Genomic DNA, 19334 nt, shown 5'->3' with positions numbered 1-19334 from the left:
GGATATCAGTGTAGTCAGTTAGGCTTATGTCCAGCACTCTTGCCCAAGTACATATAATATTACATATTCTTCCCATTTAGCTTTGCTTCCATTTCCCTCCCCTTTGTTGTTTCCTCTGGGTGTAAATTATGATCCTTGCAGCAGGGGCCTGTCCTCTTGTACACATTGATGAAACTATATGAACAAACAAGTAAGCAAACATTTTAAAATTCACTAAACTGGACTCAAAACTGGTTCAAATTCATGTTTGCGATAACTGTTCAGTAAACTGGACTGCTCCTCATTCTCAGATACCATCCTTCACTTATTGTCCCCAACTCCAGCTTGCTGCTCTTCATTCCCTACAATGTTGTACCTATTAGCCATGCGTCAATCAAACAAGATTTCCAGTTTTACCTTTGGGGTTAAAAGCCATCCCCAACCAAGCTCCTTTGGATTGGCTCTCATAAGCTTGAAGATGCTCCCACACGAACACGTTCTCTATCTCATCTATGATGGACAGCACTGTACCTCCAACTGGGGGCAGGGCAGGGAGGTGAATGATGTAAGAGAAAAAAAGATGAACAAGTCTGAAAGGTTACTGGGTAGGAAGAGCACAGATGAGAGGCTGTTGCAGTGTATGATTTTGAAAGATGTCTTCCCCCATATGAAGGAAGCTCAGATAGTGTCACCTGAATTAAAAATATGCAAATCAAGCAGACTTTTCACATATTTATTTGATCTGTAAGGTAAGTCAGTATTACTATTCCTCATATTGGAGATGTTTCCAGAAAATTCTGCAAATTACTTGGGAAGATAGACGGACTCATGTTAGCGTTTTGGAAGAAGCAAAGACTACCAGTGTTGAAACAATGATCCTTCAACATCAACTTCACTGGACTGGCCATGTTGTTCGAATGCCTAATCACCATCTTCCAAAGCAGCTACTTTACTCCCAACTTAAGGATGAAAAATGAAACATTGGTGGAAAGCAAAAGAGGTTTAAATATGTTCTTAAAGCGAATCTAAAAAAATATAACATGAACATCAACAACTGGGAAGTCTTGGCCCATGAACCCAAATGGAGGTTGGCTATTATCAAAGTTGCTGTGGACTTTGAAGAAGCACGAATACAGGGCAAACGGGACAAACGAGCTAAGTGGAAGGCATGTCAAACAAATCCTCATCGCGACCATCTTCCATCTGGAAACCTATGTCCTCACTGTGGGAGGCTGTGTGGATCCAGAATTGGCCTCCACAGTCACTTATGGATCCACTGTTAAAGACCTTATCTTGGAAGACAATCTTACTCGGCCACGAGTGATCGCCAATGAATGAATGAAGTGGGGGGACGGGGGGAGAGAGGGAGAACATTGTTTGCCTCCTAATGAATTTGTGGCAAAGGTGAGATTTGAACTAAAAACATCGTATTCATTGCTCAGTCCCTTCGTCACTATGCTACCCCTACTAATATGGAAAAACTAAACATGAAAAATAAAACATGGGCCAAAAAAATAATTCTCATGATGTTTACATTTTCAAAGACTCATTTTCATTCTGAGCTTAAAAGACAAAATCACAGGTGTCTGCATGCACTAGCCTGAAGACCATGCAACATTTCCTAGATAGCTTTCACAGCTAAAGATCAGACTTCTGCTAACTAAATGGGTAGAATAACCCCTACTTCAGGAAAAGCTCTTTTGATTGTCATATTGCCAATGAACCGCCCTTTATTTGCTCTCCCCTCAGCATTGGCTTTGCAGAAGGAAAAAATGGAAAACAAAAATAACAGTCCAGTTAACAGCACAGAACAGCTCTTTTTCTTCTTAGAGAGAAAGGTTCTGGAGCTCAATTTGGTTTGAAGGGTACGTCTGGAGTAACTATTGCTACAAGAATGCATCACAAACACGCTGCCTTAAACAGGTACAAAGTAGGGACGAGCAGATTTCTTCAGCTCTGCAGTTCCATTAATGCCGCAGGCTGTTGTCCAGCAACTGTGTGTGTGTGTGTGTGTGTGCACATGCATGCACTAAATTGAGATATGGGTGCACTGATGACTTTGCATTTTTAAATTATTCCATTTACAGAACTGCCCACAGTCCCAAGAGGAGGAGTAGATTGGCAGACTGATGCTGTTAAATGAAATCCCCAGCATTCCACTTTATGCTAATGCAGTGATTCTCAAACGGTGCGCCCAGGCACGCCGGTGCGCCCTAAGAGGTGGCTAGGTGTGCCTCAAATATTATGAGAGTATATTTTAAAAATGAGAAGAAACCCATTTGTATAGGGTAATAGTTTTCTATAGTTTAAGTCATTTTTATTCATAGTTTAAAATATATTAATATATCTTTAATTTTGTACACGAAGTGCGCCAGAAAATTTGTATATGTTTCACAGTGCGCCGAGAACCAAAAAAGTTTGAGGACCACTGTGCTAATGTGACACAGGAAAGGAGAAAAGAAACCAGGCAAGAGAAAGAGGCAATAACAAACCAGAACGAAAGAAAAAATGAGTGGTGCTAATCCTTTCTGCTGGAAACCATGTTCTGGGCCCTGAGAACTGGCTCGGTTTACGCCCTCTGAAACAGAGTCTTTACCTTTCTGGCATCTCTTCTTAGCTTCATTCTGGCCCAGCATGACTTCCATGTGGAAGGCATAGCAGTGATTCCGGAAGGGGATCCAAGAGGAATCCTCCATAGATTTAGGGCAACTCCCGTTGTACCTCCACTTGTGTGGGGAAAGGGCCCCTGAAAAGAAATAGTTGGTTAGAGGAAATTTCTGGGCCTTTCTGCACTCAAGCTCATGGGCTGAGACAGAAACCCCGTAATTCAGCATTTCCTCATGCCCCTGTGAAGTTCTCAAACAGATACAACACCTGTGTCCATCTTGCAGATGGCCCCTTGCAGTTTGGTATCACAGTTGGTGGTCCTCCATGTTCCATCTACATCCATGTATGTGCACCCCACAATCTGCTGTGGTTCTCCATCCTGCCAGTTTGCGTAGGAAAGGTTCTCATCTGTGAGCCACTTGTAGTTGCGCCTCCCCTAGAAACAACCAATATAGCTAAGGATTTGCTACACTGAACCAGTTCAAGGATACCTGAGGGAGGCTCATAACCAGGACATGATGGAGATACATCAAGAAATCAGGAGGTACTCGTGTAGGATTATGAAATATTGTAGATATATGGGGTGTCCATCCCATGCACCACACTGGTAGTTCACTGTGGAAGTTTTAGGAGATGAACCCAGCTCCAAAAGTGTTTCCTTCTCTAATGCTGTGTACATGCTCCCGGGGACTCTGCATCCAGTGCAGTTCCACCGCTGGCGTGGGAGCAGTGTATACACGATGTCAGCCACAATCCATATCTATCCTGTTGTTTCTTATGAAATACTGTATTTTGATGCATTTCCACCCTAAAACCAACTTTGATCCAAGTTGAGAAAAAGAACAAACTAGCGGTGTTCTAAGCCACTGTTGTGGCAGTCATAAGTTGTACATGACCCTACCCTTCGTCCCGTTATGATGTGAAGAGCCAATGGAGGCTGCAGTTCTTCCAAAAGGGTCTACCTGTAGACTTCCAGGATGATGACAGTTTCCCAGACAGATGGAACTCTAATTTATCTTTGAAGATTATTCGGCCTTTGCTGACTAGCAAGGGTGGCTTTTTATACTTGGGGGGGGTATTTTCATCACCTGCTGTGTTTTGGCTGCTTTGGTTCAGTGAACATTTGTGAAACACCCCACCCACCTGCCCCATCAGCTCCTTCCCATATGCTTGTCCTGTCTCACATCCATATTCACTATGCACCTAGGGTTAAGCCACCCACAGCAGATTTGCTTCCAAAATGCAAATTTACCTGCAGGATATTCTTTATTCCTATGTGAAGGGACACATGCTTTAAACTAGGGTAAAGGGACTGGGATAGATGACCTTCAGGTAAATTCCTATTACTGGATGCTGTCACGACCTGTTTCTTTCCCACCAACAAACATCAAGCTCCAATTCCACAGCCTAGCTGCCAATCTTGGACTCACAATCCAAGAGGGCTTACTATAGGCAAGTTTTGACTTCTGCAGCTCTGGCTGTTCGTCTAGCAAGTATGCTACTCTCAACTCTGAACTCCACCTGTCCACTAGTACTGGCCCAAGACAATTGGCTGCCTGAAACCTATAATGGCTAACTGGTTAAAAAGTCTTGTTATGCCTACAGTAATTCTTGCCTTCATCTATTTGCCTTGTGTGGTGCTTTCAGAAGCACGTACCTCCCTCTGATGCCTGGCAGGGCCAACCCTGCTTTCTACGCTCTTGCCTCTTAGCCAGTCCTTATAGTTGCCTCACCTCCTCGTTGAACAAGCCAATCCAGAGAGGGGCCCGCATGCTGCTGACTGCTTGGGTGAGGTAGGCCTGGGTATACGGCTCCATCACGTTCACCAGGCTTGCGTTGAGGCTCTCACACAGGAGCATGGCTTCCTGCCACTTGAGAGGCTTCTGCAGGATGCGGTAAGTACTGTAGAAGTATGAGAGAGTGGAGTTGGGAGTGGGGGAAGGGCTCAGGTTAGGATCTGGGGGTGGGAAAAGAAAGAGGATCAGAACTCTTTAGAATGGGAAGAATCCTGGCTTTCAATTCCCCACCAGAGCCGTTATCACAGCAGTATTGGTTTAATTCAAGGGCACACTGGAGCTTATTGAACACCACTCAAGTGTGTTTCTTGGTGTGCCCCCCAGAACACACACACACACACACTCCTTCCACCACCTGCCATTTCTTGCTGCTTTCTTGCTCTCAGCTCTTGTGGGGTCCCTGCATCTTTTCTACACTCTTACCTTTGCTCCTCTGGCAGATAAAGGCATGTTTCTCCTCCAGACAATTCCTGTCATCCCAACGGCCGGTGAACTGGGGCAGGAAGCCATGCCAAACCACAGCACAGTTGGTCTGAGAAAGACAACCAGGAGTGTCAAATCATTCACCTGTGTGCATGTCATCATGTGGAGCAATGTGTGAGCCTCTAGTTTTGAAACTACACTGTTGAAATATATTCTACAAGCAACAGCCCTTGACAACTGTTGTACATTTATAGCTAATGCAGAATATTGGCAATGAGATTAGGACATACACTAAATATTTCTGTAGAACTCATTAGCACAACATATTTTGATGGCCTCTTGTAAGTCACCAAAGGATCACTCTATGGTGACCCTATGAATAGGGCTTTCATGGTAAACGGTATTCAGAGGGGGTTTACCACTGCCTTCCTCTGAGGCTGAGAGGCAGTGACTGGCCCAAGGTCACCCAGTGAGCTTGATAACTGTTAATTCAAAATGGAACCTCCATGTTCATAGGCAGGTTACCTTTGATTTACTCGACACTGGGGACAAAGAACAGGATACAGCTATCACATCTTTCCTAGCTTGACAGCTTCCCTAGGGCATGTGCACACACATCTGGCTTAGATGTACTTTTAGTTTAACCCAGCATGGCTGGGTTATAATGTTATGATTACAAATATTCAGTAAAGTACTTACACAAAATAATATGCACTCTGCACCCATAGTGGGGGAAAGCAAAATTCTGAAACCAGCACAAATTATGTAAGTTTCATGCATTTGTTTGTAGAATTTAGTCTGCTTTAGGCATTAATGGGTAAGGTTTGCAAGATGTTATGTGGGGCACTGAAGTCCCACTTCCTGATCTATAAAATTTCCCCCCAGCACCTCAAATCTCACCAGCTGTTCCCCATTTTCAAGCCTATAGCTCAGCGATGGGGAACCTGTGGCCCCTCCAGAAGTTTTTGGACTCTAACACCTATCAGCTCTTATTAATACTGCCAATGATCAGGAATGATGGGAGTTGTAGTCCAGTATCTGGAAGGCCACAGGTTCCCCATCCCTTCTATAACCTAAATGGCTCAAAAGTTGCTTTCTTTGAAAAATGAAATCCAACATTTTCAGAAAATTAAGTTCTATACTGAACATGCTTTCCATGCTTCTGCTGGGCTTAGAGTGAAAACCAACATTTAGCCTCTCTGATTACATGTGAAAGTGCTGGTCTTACTCCATAAAGCTCTTAACAGTTTGGTGCACACAGCGAAGGCCCTTTCTTATCTTGCTGTTGGCAAAACTGGGCATTTAAGTGTAAGTGTTCCTTTATGCTGCCTTTTGCCAGAGGGTAGACAACCAAAAGAATCTAAAAGGTCTTGGCATAGAAAACATAATCCCCCCCCCCCAAAAAAAACAAGAAGTAGAGGTGACTTTCCAAACAAAACTAGTACAAAAACAGATGAGGGGAGCCCAAACATTTGGCTCACCGGGTTTTCATTAGCTGTGGAGGGTCCACATCCAGATGGCTCACCAGGGGCCCAGTTCACGTACTTGATGGGTTCAGCTTCTACCCACTGGAATTCCTTCTTCGCATCTTGAAGGCCGATCCACAGGTCAAAGGTGACATTTGGAAGAAGGGTGGTTATAAAAGCTGTAAGTGGGAAGGAAGGCACATTGTTAAGGAAAGTCAGGAAAGGTACAAAGTTTTGTTTTCATAAATAGGACTAGAAGTCATGAAGCTGGACTCCAGTTTTTCCATCAAGTGCTCCCCCAAAAGAGCTGTCCCAGGGCTCAAACTTTGCCTCTGGCCCTATAAATGCCAAGTCCCTGAGGTGGGGGAGAGAGAGTTACTCAATGGGTGAGGGGAAATGCATTCTGCACTCTCTCAGAGGCATCCTATTCTTTATTATTTCATCACATATTCTTGAGCTAAGTGCTAGAAAATAAGAACAGTCCTTCCAGATTATGCCAAGGGTCCATCCCAGCCCACCATGCAGAACATTTTGGGAGATGAGACAGAAAGAACTGACAGTAGCCCCTGTCCACAGTGTAACCATGTGTTAGTGCAGTCTCCTGTCTGGACCAAAAGTGGTCCACTTCCCAGAGGCATGCCAAGGCAATGTGTGTGCATATTTGTATACTAACAAAGGACCCTTACCTTGCTCAACATGATTGGAGATGGTTGCCAACATGCCTCCCTGAATCTCACACCTGTGCTTTGCCTCTTGCCAGGTCACCTGCTCTTGGCTGTAAATCCTAAAGCACTACATTATGAGTAGTTAACAGAGAAAAAGAGAGATTAAACCACAGAGATTTCAAGGGAGGATCCCCCCCCTTAATTTTAATTTTTTAAATTTATTTTATCCCATCCTTCCCTCCCTGCAATGATCCTACGAGGTAAGCCAGTCTGAGAGAGAGTAATTGGGCCAAGGTCACCATGTGTGCTCCACTGCGATTTGAACCCAGGTCTCCTCAGTCCTAGGTCTGACACACTATCCCGTCCTCTATACTGGCTCTCATACATTTACTCTAATGGGACAAAAGACAACTGGGTAAGGAACAGACTGTATGCAAACCTTTGGGGGAATTTTGAAGAAGCCTGCTTCCTGCTGGCTGGACCAGGAATGTCTATCATTGTGGTGTAGGCAAATTTCTACCCCTCAGCACACCCTGCAGGATTTCTGACCACCACCACCTGCCACCATCGCCCATCCAGTTCAAGAGGGTCCTGCACATAAAAATTCCTGGCAATTTTTGCCTACCACAAGTGATGCTGCACAGGGCCAGCTCTCCAAATACCTTATTGCTGACAGCATGCCAACCATGGGCACAGCTGCCTGGAGTTGGCACAGGCAGGGGTGGCAAAGAGACTGTGGTACTGTTGGTGCGCTTGCAGATGTAAGGCAGAGCAGTGAGACACTTCTGGTCGCCCCAGTCCTCTGCAGAAGGGGGGGGGAAAGAGGAGTGAGAGTAAATTCTGCATTGCCTTGGTTTAAGGAGTACAAGAAATACGATGCCCTTCTAAACAGAGGAAACGGCCACAGTTGCAACCTGTCCCAACATTTTGTAATAAAATGTCTGACGCAGGCAAGCCCAAAACCTAGGTCTATGGATAGTTCCTTTCATCCTGCCTTTTAAAACTATAAAAGCCATATTTAAAAAAGAAAAAATGCACATTAAGTATAGCTGCACATAAAATGCATGTTTCAGTGCCAAATTTTTGAATAGTTTTCTATTTTCCCCTCACAGGGACTGTGGAGAGTCACAAAATAGAAGAGGGGGGTGAGGGTTGAGAGAGAAATGTGTAGTTTTAATGCCAAAGAAATAGGGAAGAAGACAAGAAAGTAGTTCATCACCTTGATTATAAACGTCTTCTCCCAGTCCCCCGTTGATGTGCAAGTTTTAAAAAAAGAAGCAGATTCTCAGGTTTTTCTATGGGACAGGTAGTATAATAGTATTTTATCCAGCTATCTGCTGATTTTTTGGGGAAAAAACTTTAAATGTAATTTTCTTTTTATCACCCTGAGAATGATAGTTGAAATGCTTTATAACTATGAGAAACTTGCTCCTTAAAAAAAAGGTTGGGATGCTAATGATCTTCGTGTTTCCACAGGCCCATCAACCAGAAGAGATTCAGGGTTTGATGGGTGTCTGCAGGAGTGGAATATTCTTCAGGAACTATCAAGAGGCCATTCAGAGGAGGCCACAGAGACTGGAAAGGGCCACAGGAAAGAAAGTGATTCAAAAGGTGCTTAGGAATATCAGGCAGATGCATACATGCCCACTTCCCACCTCGGCTAGCTGTCATGTACACACACTTCCTGTCCTTGCTGATAGGCCGTGGCTTGCCTGGTGCCCACGAGATGAAGTTCAAGAGGGAACTGTCAGACCACCTGGAGATGGAAAATGGCACATTGGGAGGCTTCCACATTTTGAACACAAATAGGAATCTAGGAAACAAAAAGTATTCTAGGCCAGAAACATTGACAGGGAAAGAGACTCACCGAAATCGTCCATCATTCTCATAGGTATTCAGTCCAATCCACCAGTGCTGCTCCTGGCCCCTTGAGAACTGACCAAATGAAAGAATTACACACATTCATGTCAGAGATATCAAGAGAGAGCACAAACAAACCAACTCTTTCTCTTGCCAAACGGACCAGGAGGGGCAGCTAACCTTGGTCTTCAGATGGCCTATTATTAGGAGCTATCAACCTGTCTTCCCAACTCCTCTTTTCGGCCAAATATAGTATGCCATGTGGAGGAAGACATTTCTGTCCCTTCATCATCCTGGAAAAGTTCCTGAAATACCATCAAATAATTGTCTGCGCGTTCTTCTGCAGTCATTAAGTCTCAAATGTTGCTGGGCTTTTTGATATTGTTAATGCACAGCTACGTTCTCAGAAACCAAATGTCACACTTGCCTAGAACCCTGCATATGCCACCTTGAGTCTGATTGAAGAAAGGCAGAATATAAACGTACTTAGGTAAATAATCCTGCAGAATGTGCACAACTGTGCCTATATCCTCCCTAAGGAAGTTCACAATTCTCCCACGTGGCTTATGCACAGATGCATATATGTGAACGTTTGAAGCTGCTTCGTACAGACTATTGTTCCATCTCTCCTAGTACTTCCTATTCTGACTGGCAGCAGCTCTCCAGCTTCTCAGGGCAGGGGTTTTCCCAGCCCTGGTATTTTGGCCCAAGCCAGATGTGATGTGGGAGATCCACAATGGATCGGAAACAGACACGGTGGGGGATGGAGGGTTAACCTTTCCCTATAGCACGCACCATTTCCATCAGCCAAAGCTATCAGGGTGGGGGCTATAACATGGATACCTGTTTCTTCCATGGCTAATTCTGGTTGCATGGGTGGAGGGAATTTCCATCAGGGAAATTCTGGGCTGGGAGAAGCATTACAATCTCCCCAAAGCATGGTCTAGTCAAGCTGAGGATTCCCTACAGCTGTTTTAAAAAATATATATCTTCAGTTATATTTTTTATTTTATATCTACATCCAGTATCATAAATACAATTACCTATCTCATACTTAATATAACCAAAACAAGCAGATTCATCTGTTTAACACTGATTTCAATACAAAAAAAAACACTTGTCTCCAATTTGGTTGAAAAATATGAGCAAAAGCGCCTTTCACTTCCTTACAACTTTCCAAAATATCACAGCTGCTTTTAAGCAAAGAAAAAAAAAGTCTCGTTTGACCTCCAAGGTCCTTTTAACCAAAGAGGTCAGGTACTGAACTTGGGGTCTTGTTGTGCATGCAAAGTGTGTGCTCTACCACCAAGCTATAAATGTGAGAGTGTTGTAGCAAAGAGGCTAAGATTGTGAGTCAGAAAATGTGTAGTTGAAATCTTAGCTCAGCCACAAACTCACCAGGACTCAGACCCTTACATACAATATGGGGAAAGTAACAGTGGCCTACACTATAGAACTGTTTTAAGAAATGCATATAAGCACTTTGAATACAAAATATACTACATTAAAGTGCTTAGTAGTAGTAGTTATTGTGTGAAACATTAACTGGGAGTAGAATGTAGTATGCAACAGGGAAAATACAGACCATACCAACAACATGCATGGTGGCATCCAGGTTGTAGAATTCCACCCAAGACCAGCTTACTATGCTTTCACTGCCTTCATAAGACCTTTTTCTTTAGACAGGCATTAACCTGGCTAGCCAATTGTGCTTTGATTTGTTTTATTTGAATTGTTTATCTGCCACCTCTGTCTTTTTCTAAGTGCTTTTATTATATTTTACTATTTAAATTGTTGTATTGTTGTGATTTTTGTTTAACTTTTTGTGATCTGCCCTGGGCGCTGTGTATAGTACAATGGTGGAATATAAACCTCTTTATAAACAAAGAAATACATTTTGTTGTTGTTATATGCCTTCAAGTCGATTACGACTTATGGCAACCCTATGAATCTTTTTTGGATATATTCATAGGGTTTTCATGGTAAGAGGTATTCAGAGATGGTTTACCATTGCCTTCCTCTAAGCCTATGGTACCTGGTATTCCCAGGTACTAAATACTAACCAGGTACTAACCAGGCCTGACCCTGTTTAGCTTCCAAGATCAGACGAGATTGGGCATGTTCAGGTAGTATGGCCGTAGGCCAAGAAATACATAGATGGCTGAAAGAGGCAGGTGCTTTCCTCTTTCCGCCTTTCCTTCCCAAAGTGAACTAGCTGAGTGATATTGGCTCATTAGCTATATTTATAGCCAAAAGGATCTCCCAAAGAAGAGTAGCCACAATTGTTACACTGTAGCAGGTCTAAGGAAACAATTGAGTTTTAATATTAGGAGGAATTTCCTAACTCTAAAAACTGGTCATCTGGGGAAAGGAGTAGAAATTACCTTCCTTCACTGAAGATGGTCAAAAGAAAATTGGGCAGATCTCTGTCAGGAACACTCTAGCTGTTGTTACTAATCACCCTTCTTAAGGAGCTCAGAACAGCACATACATAGTCTCCCACCATTTTATCCTCACAACAATCCTGTAAGGTAGGCTAAGTCAAGAGCGTGCAACTGTGCCAAGATCAGGACCAGTGGTAAGCATCACAAGTAGTGGGGTCACAGACTGGATGTTACAGTTCAATAATGACAGTGTAACCACTACATCACACTAGCTCAGGGCCAAACTAGATGAGATGATGTGCCAGTTTTTTCCCCTCCACAATAAAAAAACAGCCATGAAGACCCCTGTAAAAAACATGGGAGATCTAACCTCCTGTTCCCAATCACCTCATTTAGTCTGCAGTGTATAATATACTGACTTAGGATAGGACAAATCTGTTAAACTTAGATGTGTGTTAAACTCATGACTCTTGGGTTATATATGGCACACTGGCCATGTACTGAAGCCCTTTACCATGTCTCTGAGTGGGCCTCAACACTTGTCTGGTAGGCTCTGTGTGCTATCTGGGCTTGGAGTTTGATAGGCCCAGGCTAGATCATCCTGTGAGTTGCTTTCATATATTTAAATACAGGAAGCTTGGAATAACCATCCTTCTTGACCACAGCACTCTATGCTCTGGCAGTCTTCAGATTAGACTACAGCAATCTGCTCTACATGGAGCTGCCCTTGAGAATGGCTTGGAAGCTGCAACTGGTGGTGCAGAATTCAGCAGCCAGGTTGCTGTTGGGGACAGCTGCAAGAATGCCTGTAATACTGTTCTGAAGCAGTTGCATAGGTTGCTTATTAGCTTCCAACCCAATTCAAGTTGCTCACATAAATGCTTAAGGACCTAAACAACTTGGGCCCCAATATTTGAAAAAGCACCTCCTTCCCTATTTACCAGTCCAGGGATTAAGATCACTGGAGGAGGCCCTCCTGATAGTTATGCTGCTCTCAGAGGCTCAGAGGGAAGTGGCTCATGAGAGGGCCTCTTTGGTGCTGGCCCCAAGAATGTTGAAGTCCCCTCCCCACAAAAGTGCATTGGCACTCTCTCTTTACAGCTTCTGCCTGTTACTGAAGACACACCATTTTGGTGTCCTCCCTACAGTGTGTGGTATGGAATTAATGTTATGGATGTGTTTATTGTTTTAATTATGTAGTGTTTTTATATGCTGTAACCCATCCTGGGATCTTCTGGTGAAGGGTGAGGAATAAATAATAAGTGGCTATCAGGTTGAAAGCAAAACAAAACGATCCAAAAATAAGGTAGTGTTTTTTACATACTGCAGAAGCATATAACGTTATAAGTTAAAGAAAAAGAAATCAACACAAAACCAAAACCAAAACGGTCCTGTTTGCTTCCAGTGCCTATGGAGTGTTACACACCTAGAGATAACAAAATATGAAAGTTGGAAGAGTCAATGGAGAGGAAACTTCTGAGTCCATACTGAGAAACTTTTTGGGGTCCCCAAGAGCAAAAGTGAGAACTGCCTGAAGAAAAGACCAGGATTTTAGCATAGCTATAACTAGGCATCAGAATATCTTTACACACACAGGCACAGCTTTTTCTAATTCAGGTCCCCAATATTTGAAAAAGCACCTCCTTCCCTATTTACCACGTAAATAGGCCTGCTCCACGAGCTAGAGGGAGCCCCAGATAACAAAGCATCAAGGCGAGTTAAGCAGCAGAGCGAGTTCGGCAGCAGGGCGAGGAGGCCAGGGCCCCCCACTCTGCCCGTCTGTTCCCCGACCTCAACTAAACCGCAGTCTCCAACCCATTGACGTAATAAACCTTAAACAAAACTATGCAGGTAAGAAGCCAGCAGGGGTGTGGGGGCTTTCCAGTGTTTTGCACCGCCTGCAGCATGTACGACTATCTGCCTGTTGGACAGAAGTCGTGGGTGTGCTCTCGGTGCAATGAGCTCCTGGCTCTCCAGGAACGACTTCATTTCCTTGAAAAGCTGAGAGAGGCAGAGAGGTGTGTGGAGGAGGCCTTCAGGGACGTTATAGCTGTGTCCCACTCCAACGATGATAGCTCTCCTGCTATCATGGACAACGATGGTCTCGGGGAAGGAGAGCATCCAGCTGAGGAAGAGGGAAACGATCCCTTAGAAGGGAACCAATTTCTTGGGGGATGAGCAGCTATCCTCTCGTGCCGAGGATATATCTCCAGGGGCTGGAGGGATCCTTGTAGTGGGTGATTCGATCATTAGGAACATAGACAGTGGGGTGTGTGATGGGCGTGTAGACCGCAAGGTGTTTTGCCTGCCTGGTGCGAAGGTTGCGGATATCGCCCGTCGTTTAGATAGTTTGGTAGACAGTGCTGGGAAGGAGTCAGTGGTCGTGGTGCGCGTTGGCACCAACGACATGGGGAAATGCAGCCGTGAGGTCCTGGAAGCAAAATTTAGGTTGCTAGGTAGGATGCTGAAAGCCAGGACCTCCAAGGTGGCTTTCTCTGAAATGCTACCGGTTCCATGCGCAGGACCAGCCAGACAGGCCCAGCTTTGCAGTCTCAATGCGTGGATGAGACGATGGTGTCGGGTGGAAGGGTTTGGATTTGTTAGGCACTGGGGAACTTTTTGGGACAAGCCGGGCCTGTACAAAAGGGATGGGCTCCACTTGAACCAGAATGGAACCAGACTGCTGGCACTTAAAATTAAAAAGGTGGCAGAGCAGCTTTTAAACTGACTGAGGGGGGAAACCCGACAGGAGCTGAGAAAGGTCCGGTTCGGAATAAACCTCCCCCCTGGGATAAAAACCAAAGAAATGATGAAATTTTAAAAGGGGTAGGCCTAGAAGTAGGCATTGTGAGAGCAGGGGCACAGGATATAAATTCAGAAGAGCAAAATTACCACAGGCCTAACCACAAGTGCCAAAGACACTTGAAGAGAGACACTGCTTACAAGTGCCTGTACGCTAATGCTAGGAGCCTGCGAACCAAGATGGGAGAACTGGAGTGCTTGGTCTTAGAGGAGAGCATTGATATAGTGAGCATAACAGAGACCTGGTGGAATGGAGAAAACCAGTGGGATACGGTTATCCCTGGATATAAACTATATCGGAAGGACAGGGAAGGACGTATTGGTGGCGGAGTCGCTCTATACGTGAAAGAAGGCATTGAATCCAACAAGCTCGAAACCCCAAAAGAGGCAGACTCCTCCACAGAATCGTTGTGGGTGGTGATACCATGCCCCAGGAGGGACTTAATACTGGGAACGATCTATCGTCCCCCTGATCAAAATGCTCAGGGAGACCTGGAGATGAGATATGAAATTGAGGAAGCATCCAAACTAGGAAATGTGGTAGTAATGGGTGACTTCAACTACCCGGACATAGACTGGCTGCATATGTGTTCCAGTCATGACAAAGAAGCAAAGTTTCTAGATATTCTAAATGACTATTCCCTAGACCAGTTGGTCATGGAACCGACCAGAGGGACGGCAACCCTGGACTTAATCCTCAGTGGGGACCGGGACCTGGTGCGAGATGTGTTGTTGAACCGATTGGGAGCAGTGACCACAGTGCTATTAAATTAAACATACATGTAACTGGCCAATTGCCAAGAAAATCCAACACGGTCACATTTGACTTCAAAAGAGGAAACTTCACAAAAATGAGGGGATTGGTAAAAAGAAAGCTGAAAAACAAAGTCCAGAGGGTCACATCACTCGAAAATGCTTGGAAGTTGTTTAAAAACACTGTATTAGAAGCTCAACTGGAGTGCATACCGCAGACCAGAAAAGGTACCGCCAGGGCCAAGAAGATGCCAGCATGGTTAACGAGCAAAGTCAAGGAAGCTCTTAGAGGCAAAAAGTCTTCCTTCAAAAAATGGAAGTCTTGTCCAAATGAAGAAAATAAAAAAGAACACAAACTCTGGCAAAAGAAATGCAAGAAGACAATAAGGGATGCTAAAAAAGAATTTGAGGAGCACATTGCTAAGAACATAAAAACCAACAACAAAAAATTCTATAAATACATTCAAAGCAGGAGACCATCTAGGGAGACAATTGGACCCTTGGATGATAAGGGAGTCAAAGGTGTACTAAAGAACGATAAGGAGATTGCAGAGAAGCTAAATGAATTCTTTGCATCTGTCTTCACAGTGGAAGATATAGGGCAGATCCCTGAACCTGAACTAACATTTGCAGGAAGGGATTCTGAGGAAGTGAGACAAAAAGTGGTAACGAGAGGAAGTTCTAAGCTTAATGGACAATATAAAAACTGACAAATCACCGGGCCCGGATGGCATCCACCCGAGAGTTCTCAAAGAACTCAAAGGTGAAATTGCTGATCTGCTAACTAAAATATGTAACTTGTCCCTTGGGTCCTCCTCCGTGCCTGAGGACTGGAAAGTGGCAAATGTAACGCCAATCTTCAAAAAGGGATCCAGAGGGGATCCTGGAAATTACAGGTCAGTTAGCTTAACTTCTGTCCCTGGAAAACTGGTAGAAAGTATTATTAAAGCTAGATTAACTAAGCACATAGAAGAACAAGCCTTGCTGAAGCAGAGCCAGCATGGCTTCTGCAAGGGAAAGTCCTGTCTCAGTAACCTATTAGAATTCTTTGAGAGTGTCAACAAGCATATAGATAGAGGTGATCCAGTGGACATAGTGTACTTAGACTTTCAAAAAGCGTTTGACAAGGTACCTCACCAAAGGCTTCTGAGGAAGCTTAGCAGTCATGGAATAAGAGGAGAGGTCCTGTTGTGGATAAGAAATTGGTTAAGAAGCAGAAAGCAGAGAGTAGGAATAAACGGACAGTTCTCCCAATGGAGGGCTGTAGAAAGTGGAGTCCCTCAAGGATCGGTATTGGGACCTGTACTTTTCAACTTGTTCATTAATGACCTAGAATTAGGAGTGAGCAGTGAAGTGGCCAAGTTTGCTGATGACACTAAATTGTTCAGGGTTGTTAAAACAAAAAGGGATTGCGAAGAGCTCCAAAAAGACCTCTCCAAACTGAGTGAATGGGCAGAAAAATGGCAAATGCAATTCAATATAAACAAGTGTAAAATTATGTATATTGGAGCAAAAAATCTGAATTTCACATATACGCTCATGGGGTCTGAACTGGCAGTGACCGACCAGGAGAGAGACCTCGGGGTTGTAGTGGACAGCACGATGAAAATGTCGACCCAGTGTGCGGCAGCTGTGAAAAAGGCAAATTCCATGCTAGCGATAATTAGGAAAGGTATTGAAAATAAAACAGCCGATATCATAATGCCATTGTATAAATCTATGGTGCGGCCGCATTTGGAATACTGTGTACAGTTCTGGTCGCCTCATCTCAAAAAGGATATTCTAGAGTTGGAAAAGGTTCAGAAGAGGGCAACCAGAATGATCAAGGGGATGGAGCGACTCCCTTACGAGGAAAGGTTGCAGCATTTGGGGCTTTTTAGTTTAGAGAAAAGGCGGGTCAGAGGAGACATGATAGAAGTGTATAAAATTATGCATGGCATTGAGAAAGTGGATAGAGAAAAGTTCTTCTCCCTCCCTCATAATACTAGAACTCGTGGACATTCAAAGAAGCTGAATGTTGGAAGATTCAGGACAGACAAAAGGAAGTACTTCTTTACTCAGCGCATAGTTAAACTATGGAATTTGCTCCCACAAGATGCAGTAATGGCCACCAGCTTGGACGGCTTTCAAAGAAGATTAGACAAATTCATGGAGGACAGGGCTATCAATGGCTACTAGCCATGATGGCTGTGCTCTGCCACCCTAGTCAGAGGCAGCATGCTTTTGAAAACCAGTTGCCGGAAGCCTCAGGAGGGGAGAGTGTTCTTGCACTCGGGTCCTGCTTGCGGGCTTCCCCCAGGCACCTGGTTGGCCACTGTGAGAACAGGATGCTGGACTAGATGGGCCACTGGCCTGATCCAGCAGGCTCTTCTTATGTTCTTATGTTCTTAGGTCTTATGTGAAAAAAATTCTGTTTTTGAGTTTTTAAGCATTTTTTAAAAATAATAATACAGCCTTTTTTCACCATATCACAATTTTGGGGGAAGACAGCTACTTACAACAACTCTGTAATGTGCTCCTCCTATTTCATTTCAGGTAAGAAGTGAGGATATAAAAGGTCCAAAGAAGGCAGGCAGGCAGGCAGTATGAGTCTAGCAGAAGTATTTGGTTTAAAGGGGTTAAACCACAGAATGATGAAAGTATCACTTTTAAAAAAGGGGAACGGGGAGAGGGAGTGGAAGAAAACTGGCATGCTTGAGCTTCTAACATAAAGCATTCTGGGAGGTAAAAAAGGTAAAGGTGTCCCCGCACTCATACTGCGAGTTGTTTCCGACTCTTAGGGTGACATCTTGCGACGTTTACTAGGCAGACCGTATATATGGGGTGGGATTGCCAGTTCCTTCCCCGGCCTTTCTTTACCCCCCAGCATATGCTGGGTACTCATTTTACCGACCACGGATAGATAGAAGGCTGAGTGGACCTCAACCCCTTTTACTGGAGATTCGACTTCCTTCTTCCGTTGGAATCGAACTCCGGCCGTGAGCAGAGCTTCGGCTGCGTTACCGCTGCTTACCTCTCTGTTTGTTTATTTAACAAAATTTATATACAACTTGATTGTAATAAAACTTTATGGTAATGGGGATGTGCACCATGAGGTTAAAAGTCTCTCCCCTCCATGCTGCACTCCCATATAGCACCCAGGTGAGAGTTAGCAGCCAACCTCCAAACCCAAATCCTTCAGTACCATACAGGAAGGCAGGGAGGGGGAGTGTTCTCTATGAGCCCCAAACAACATTACATATCTCTCATTGTAGGCTGGCTGGAGCTCTGAACAGGAGCACTCCCTTCAGGGTATTTGGCAACACACAGCAACATTGTTTGCTGAGGGTCTCCACTTGCTTCCTCTGACAGTGAACTTTATTATAGGTCTGTTTCCAGTCCATGCCACCTTCACATGTCTTCACCCACAAGCCCATTCCCCCTCATTTCCCCATTAATTTGAGAATCCCTCTCACAAAATTAGCATTTGATACATATTTAAATATGTATTTTGAAAGGTATCTCTCAAGCTATGCATTTTGAAATGTATTGTGATGTGTTTTTTGAGCTGCTGTCCAAAACTGCAGCAGAACATTTGGGAAGTGTGAAAGCCAGTTGATAACTAAGTTCCAAGCCGCACATTAGTCCAGGAAAAGTGGATCACATCAGAGTGTATCAAAGATGTTTCCAAAGATCAAACTCCCCAGGCCTCCTCACTGATCAAAGTACTGATCGGAAGCAAAAATGAGCCACTCAAAAAACAAAAAGGAAGTGCTTCCTCTGAAATGGCCCTGCAAACTTCAGGATGAATAGAATGTAGAGGGCATAAGGCTGTCCAATTGCAACTAAGCCAAAATCTTTATATTCTTTCATTAGTTTTTTCTGTACAGTTCTCACTTTCGCTCAGGGAAGAAACAAAAAAAGTCTAAAGGAATTGGGTCAGAAAGACTGTAATTCTATAAATTAATAGTATAATAGGATATATAGTATAGGATATAGGATATTATAGGATCCCGTGACCATTTTGAAGAAAGTTTGCCAAGTGAAAAAATGGAAGATAGCAACCACCGAACAGTAATTTTAACACATTTCCCCTTCTAGAATGGATTTTTGACCCCAAATACTGATACTTAGACACTTAAAACACATTCCTTCGATTTCTGTAAGGGAAAATGTATTACAATTACTGTAGGTTGGAAGCTATCTTGCATTTTCATGTAGTAAATTTTCCTCAAATCTTTTGGAAGACTCAGTTCAGCCTCCACCAACCATCAACACTCCTTTCTTGAACTCGGTTCCCTGCCACAGCTGGATACAATTTCAACCATGCCTCTTTTACCTGAATTCACCACCATCCATGTTTTTGTCTGAAAATGAACTTTATCTGTTCCAGGCGGCTCCCTACCTTCTTCAAGTTTTGACTGAGAAAGTCCAGCTCAGCTTGACTGTGAACTGACACAAGCTCAGCTTGGAACCAAGTGCAGATCCTCTGAGCCTGTACCCAAGTCGACTGATGGTCAAAGAATTTGTATTCAGCATCCTGATACTTCACCCACACATTGCTCCCTGCGGAGAAAGGGGAAGCGTGAAGAGACCACGGTGTGACTTTCCAGGAGAAGA

General features: G+C 44.0%; 1 protein-coding gene and 1 pseudogene across 2 annotated transcripts in view; both read right to left on the bottom strand.

The window, feature by feature from the left end:
* Positions 1-19334, bottom strand: part of MRC2 (mannose receptor C type 2) — an 83342-nt gene that overhangs the window by 6863 nt on the left and 57145 nt on the right. Inside the window, exons 17-27 of one of the 2 annotated variants that reach the window (XM_061588627.1) lie at positions 19120-19280; positions 8804-8871; positions 8649-8692; positions 7599-7738; positions 6958-7063; positions 6287-6450; positions 4806-4914; positions 4320-4543; positions 2854-3022; positions 2576-2725; positions 397-516 (exon numbers count right to left, since the gene is read on the bottom strand). In XM_061588627.1, coding sequence (XP_061444611.1) covers positions 397-516; positions 2576-2725; positions 2854-3022; positions 4320-4543; positions 4806-4914; positions 6287-6450; positions 6958-7063; positions 7599-7738; positions 8649-8692; positions 8804-8871; positions 19120-19280 — 1455 coding nt within the window. Of the gene's footprint in view, positions 1-396; positions 517-2575; positions 2726-2853; positions 3023-4319; positions 4544-4805; positions 4915-6286; positions 6451-6957; positions 7064-7598; positions 7739-8591; positions 8693-8803; positions 8872-19119; positions 19281-19334 lie in introns of both variants that reach the window. The other variant, XM_061588626.1, reaches the window with a different exon arrangement.
* LOC133368106 (5S ribosomal RNA) lies at positions 10820-10939 on the bottom strand (annotated as a pseudogene).

The sequence above is a fragment of the Rhineura floridana genome, chromosome 11 (assembly GCF_030035675.1).
Source record: "Rhineura floridana isolate rRhiFlo1 chromosome 11, rRhiFlo1.hap2, whole genome shotgun sequence".
Classification (NCBI taxonomy): domain Eukaryota; kingdom Metazoa; phylum Chordata; class Lepidosauria; order Squamata; family Rhineuridae; genus Rhineura; species Rhineura floridana.
Note: the sequence above shows the minus strand (reverse complement) of the source record. Positions and strands in the feature narration are given on the sequence as shown.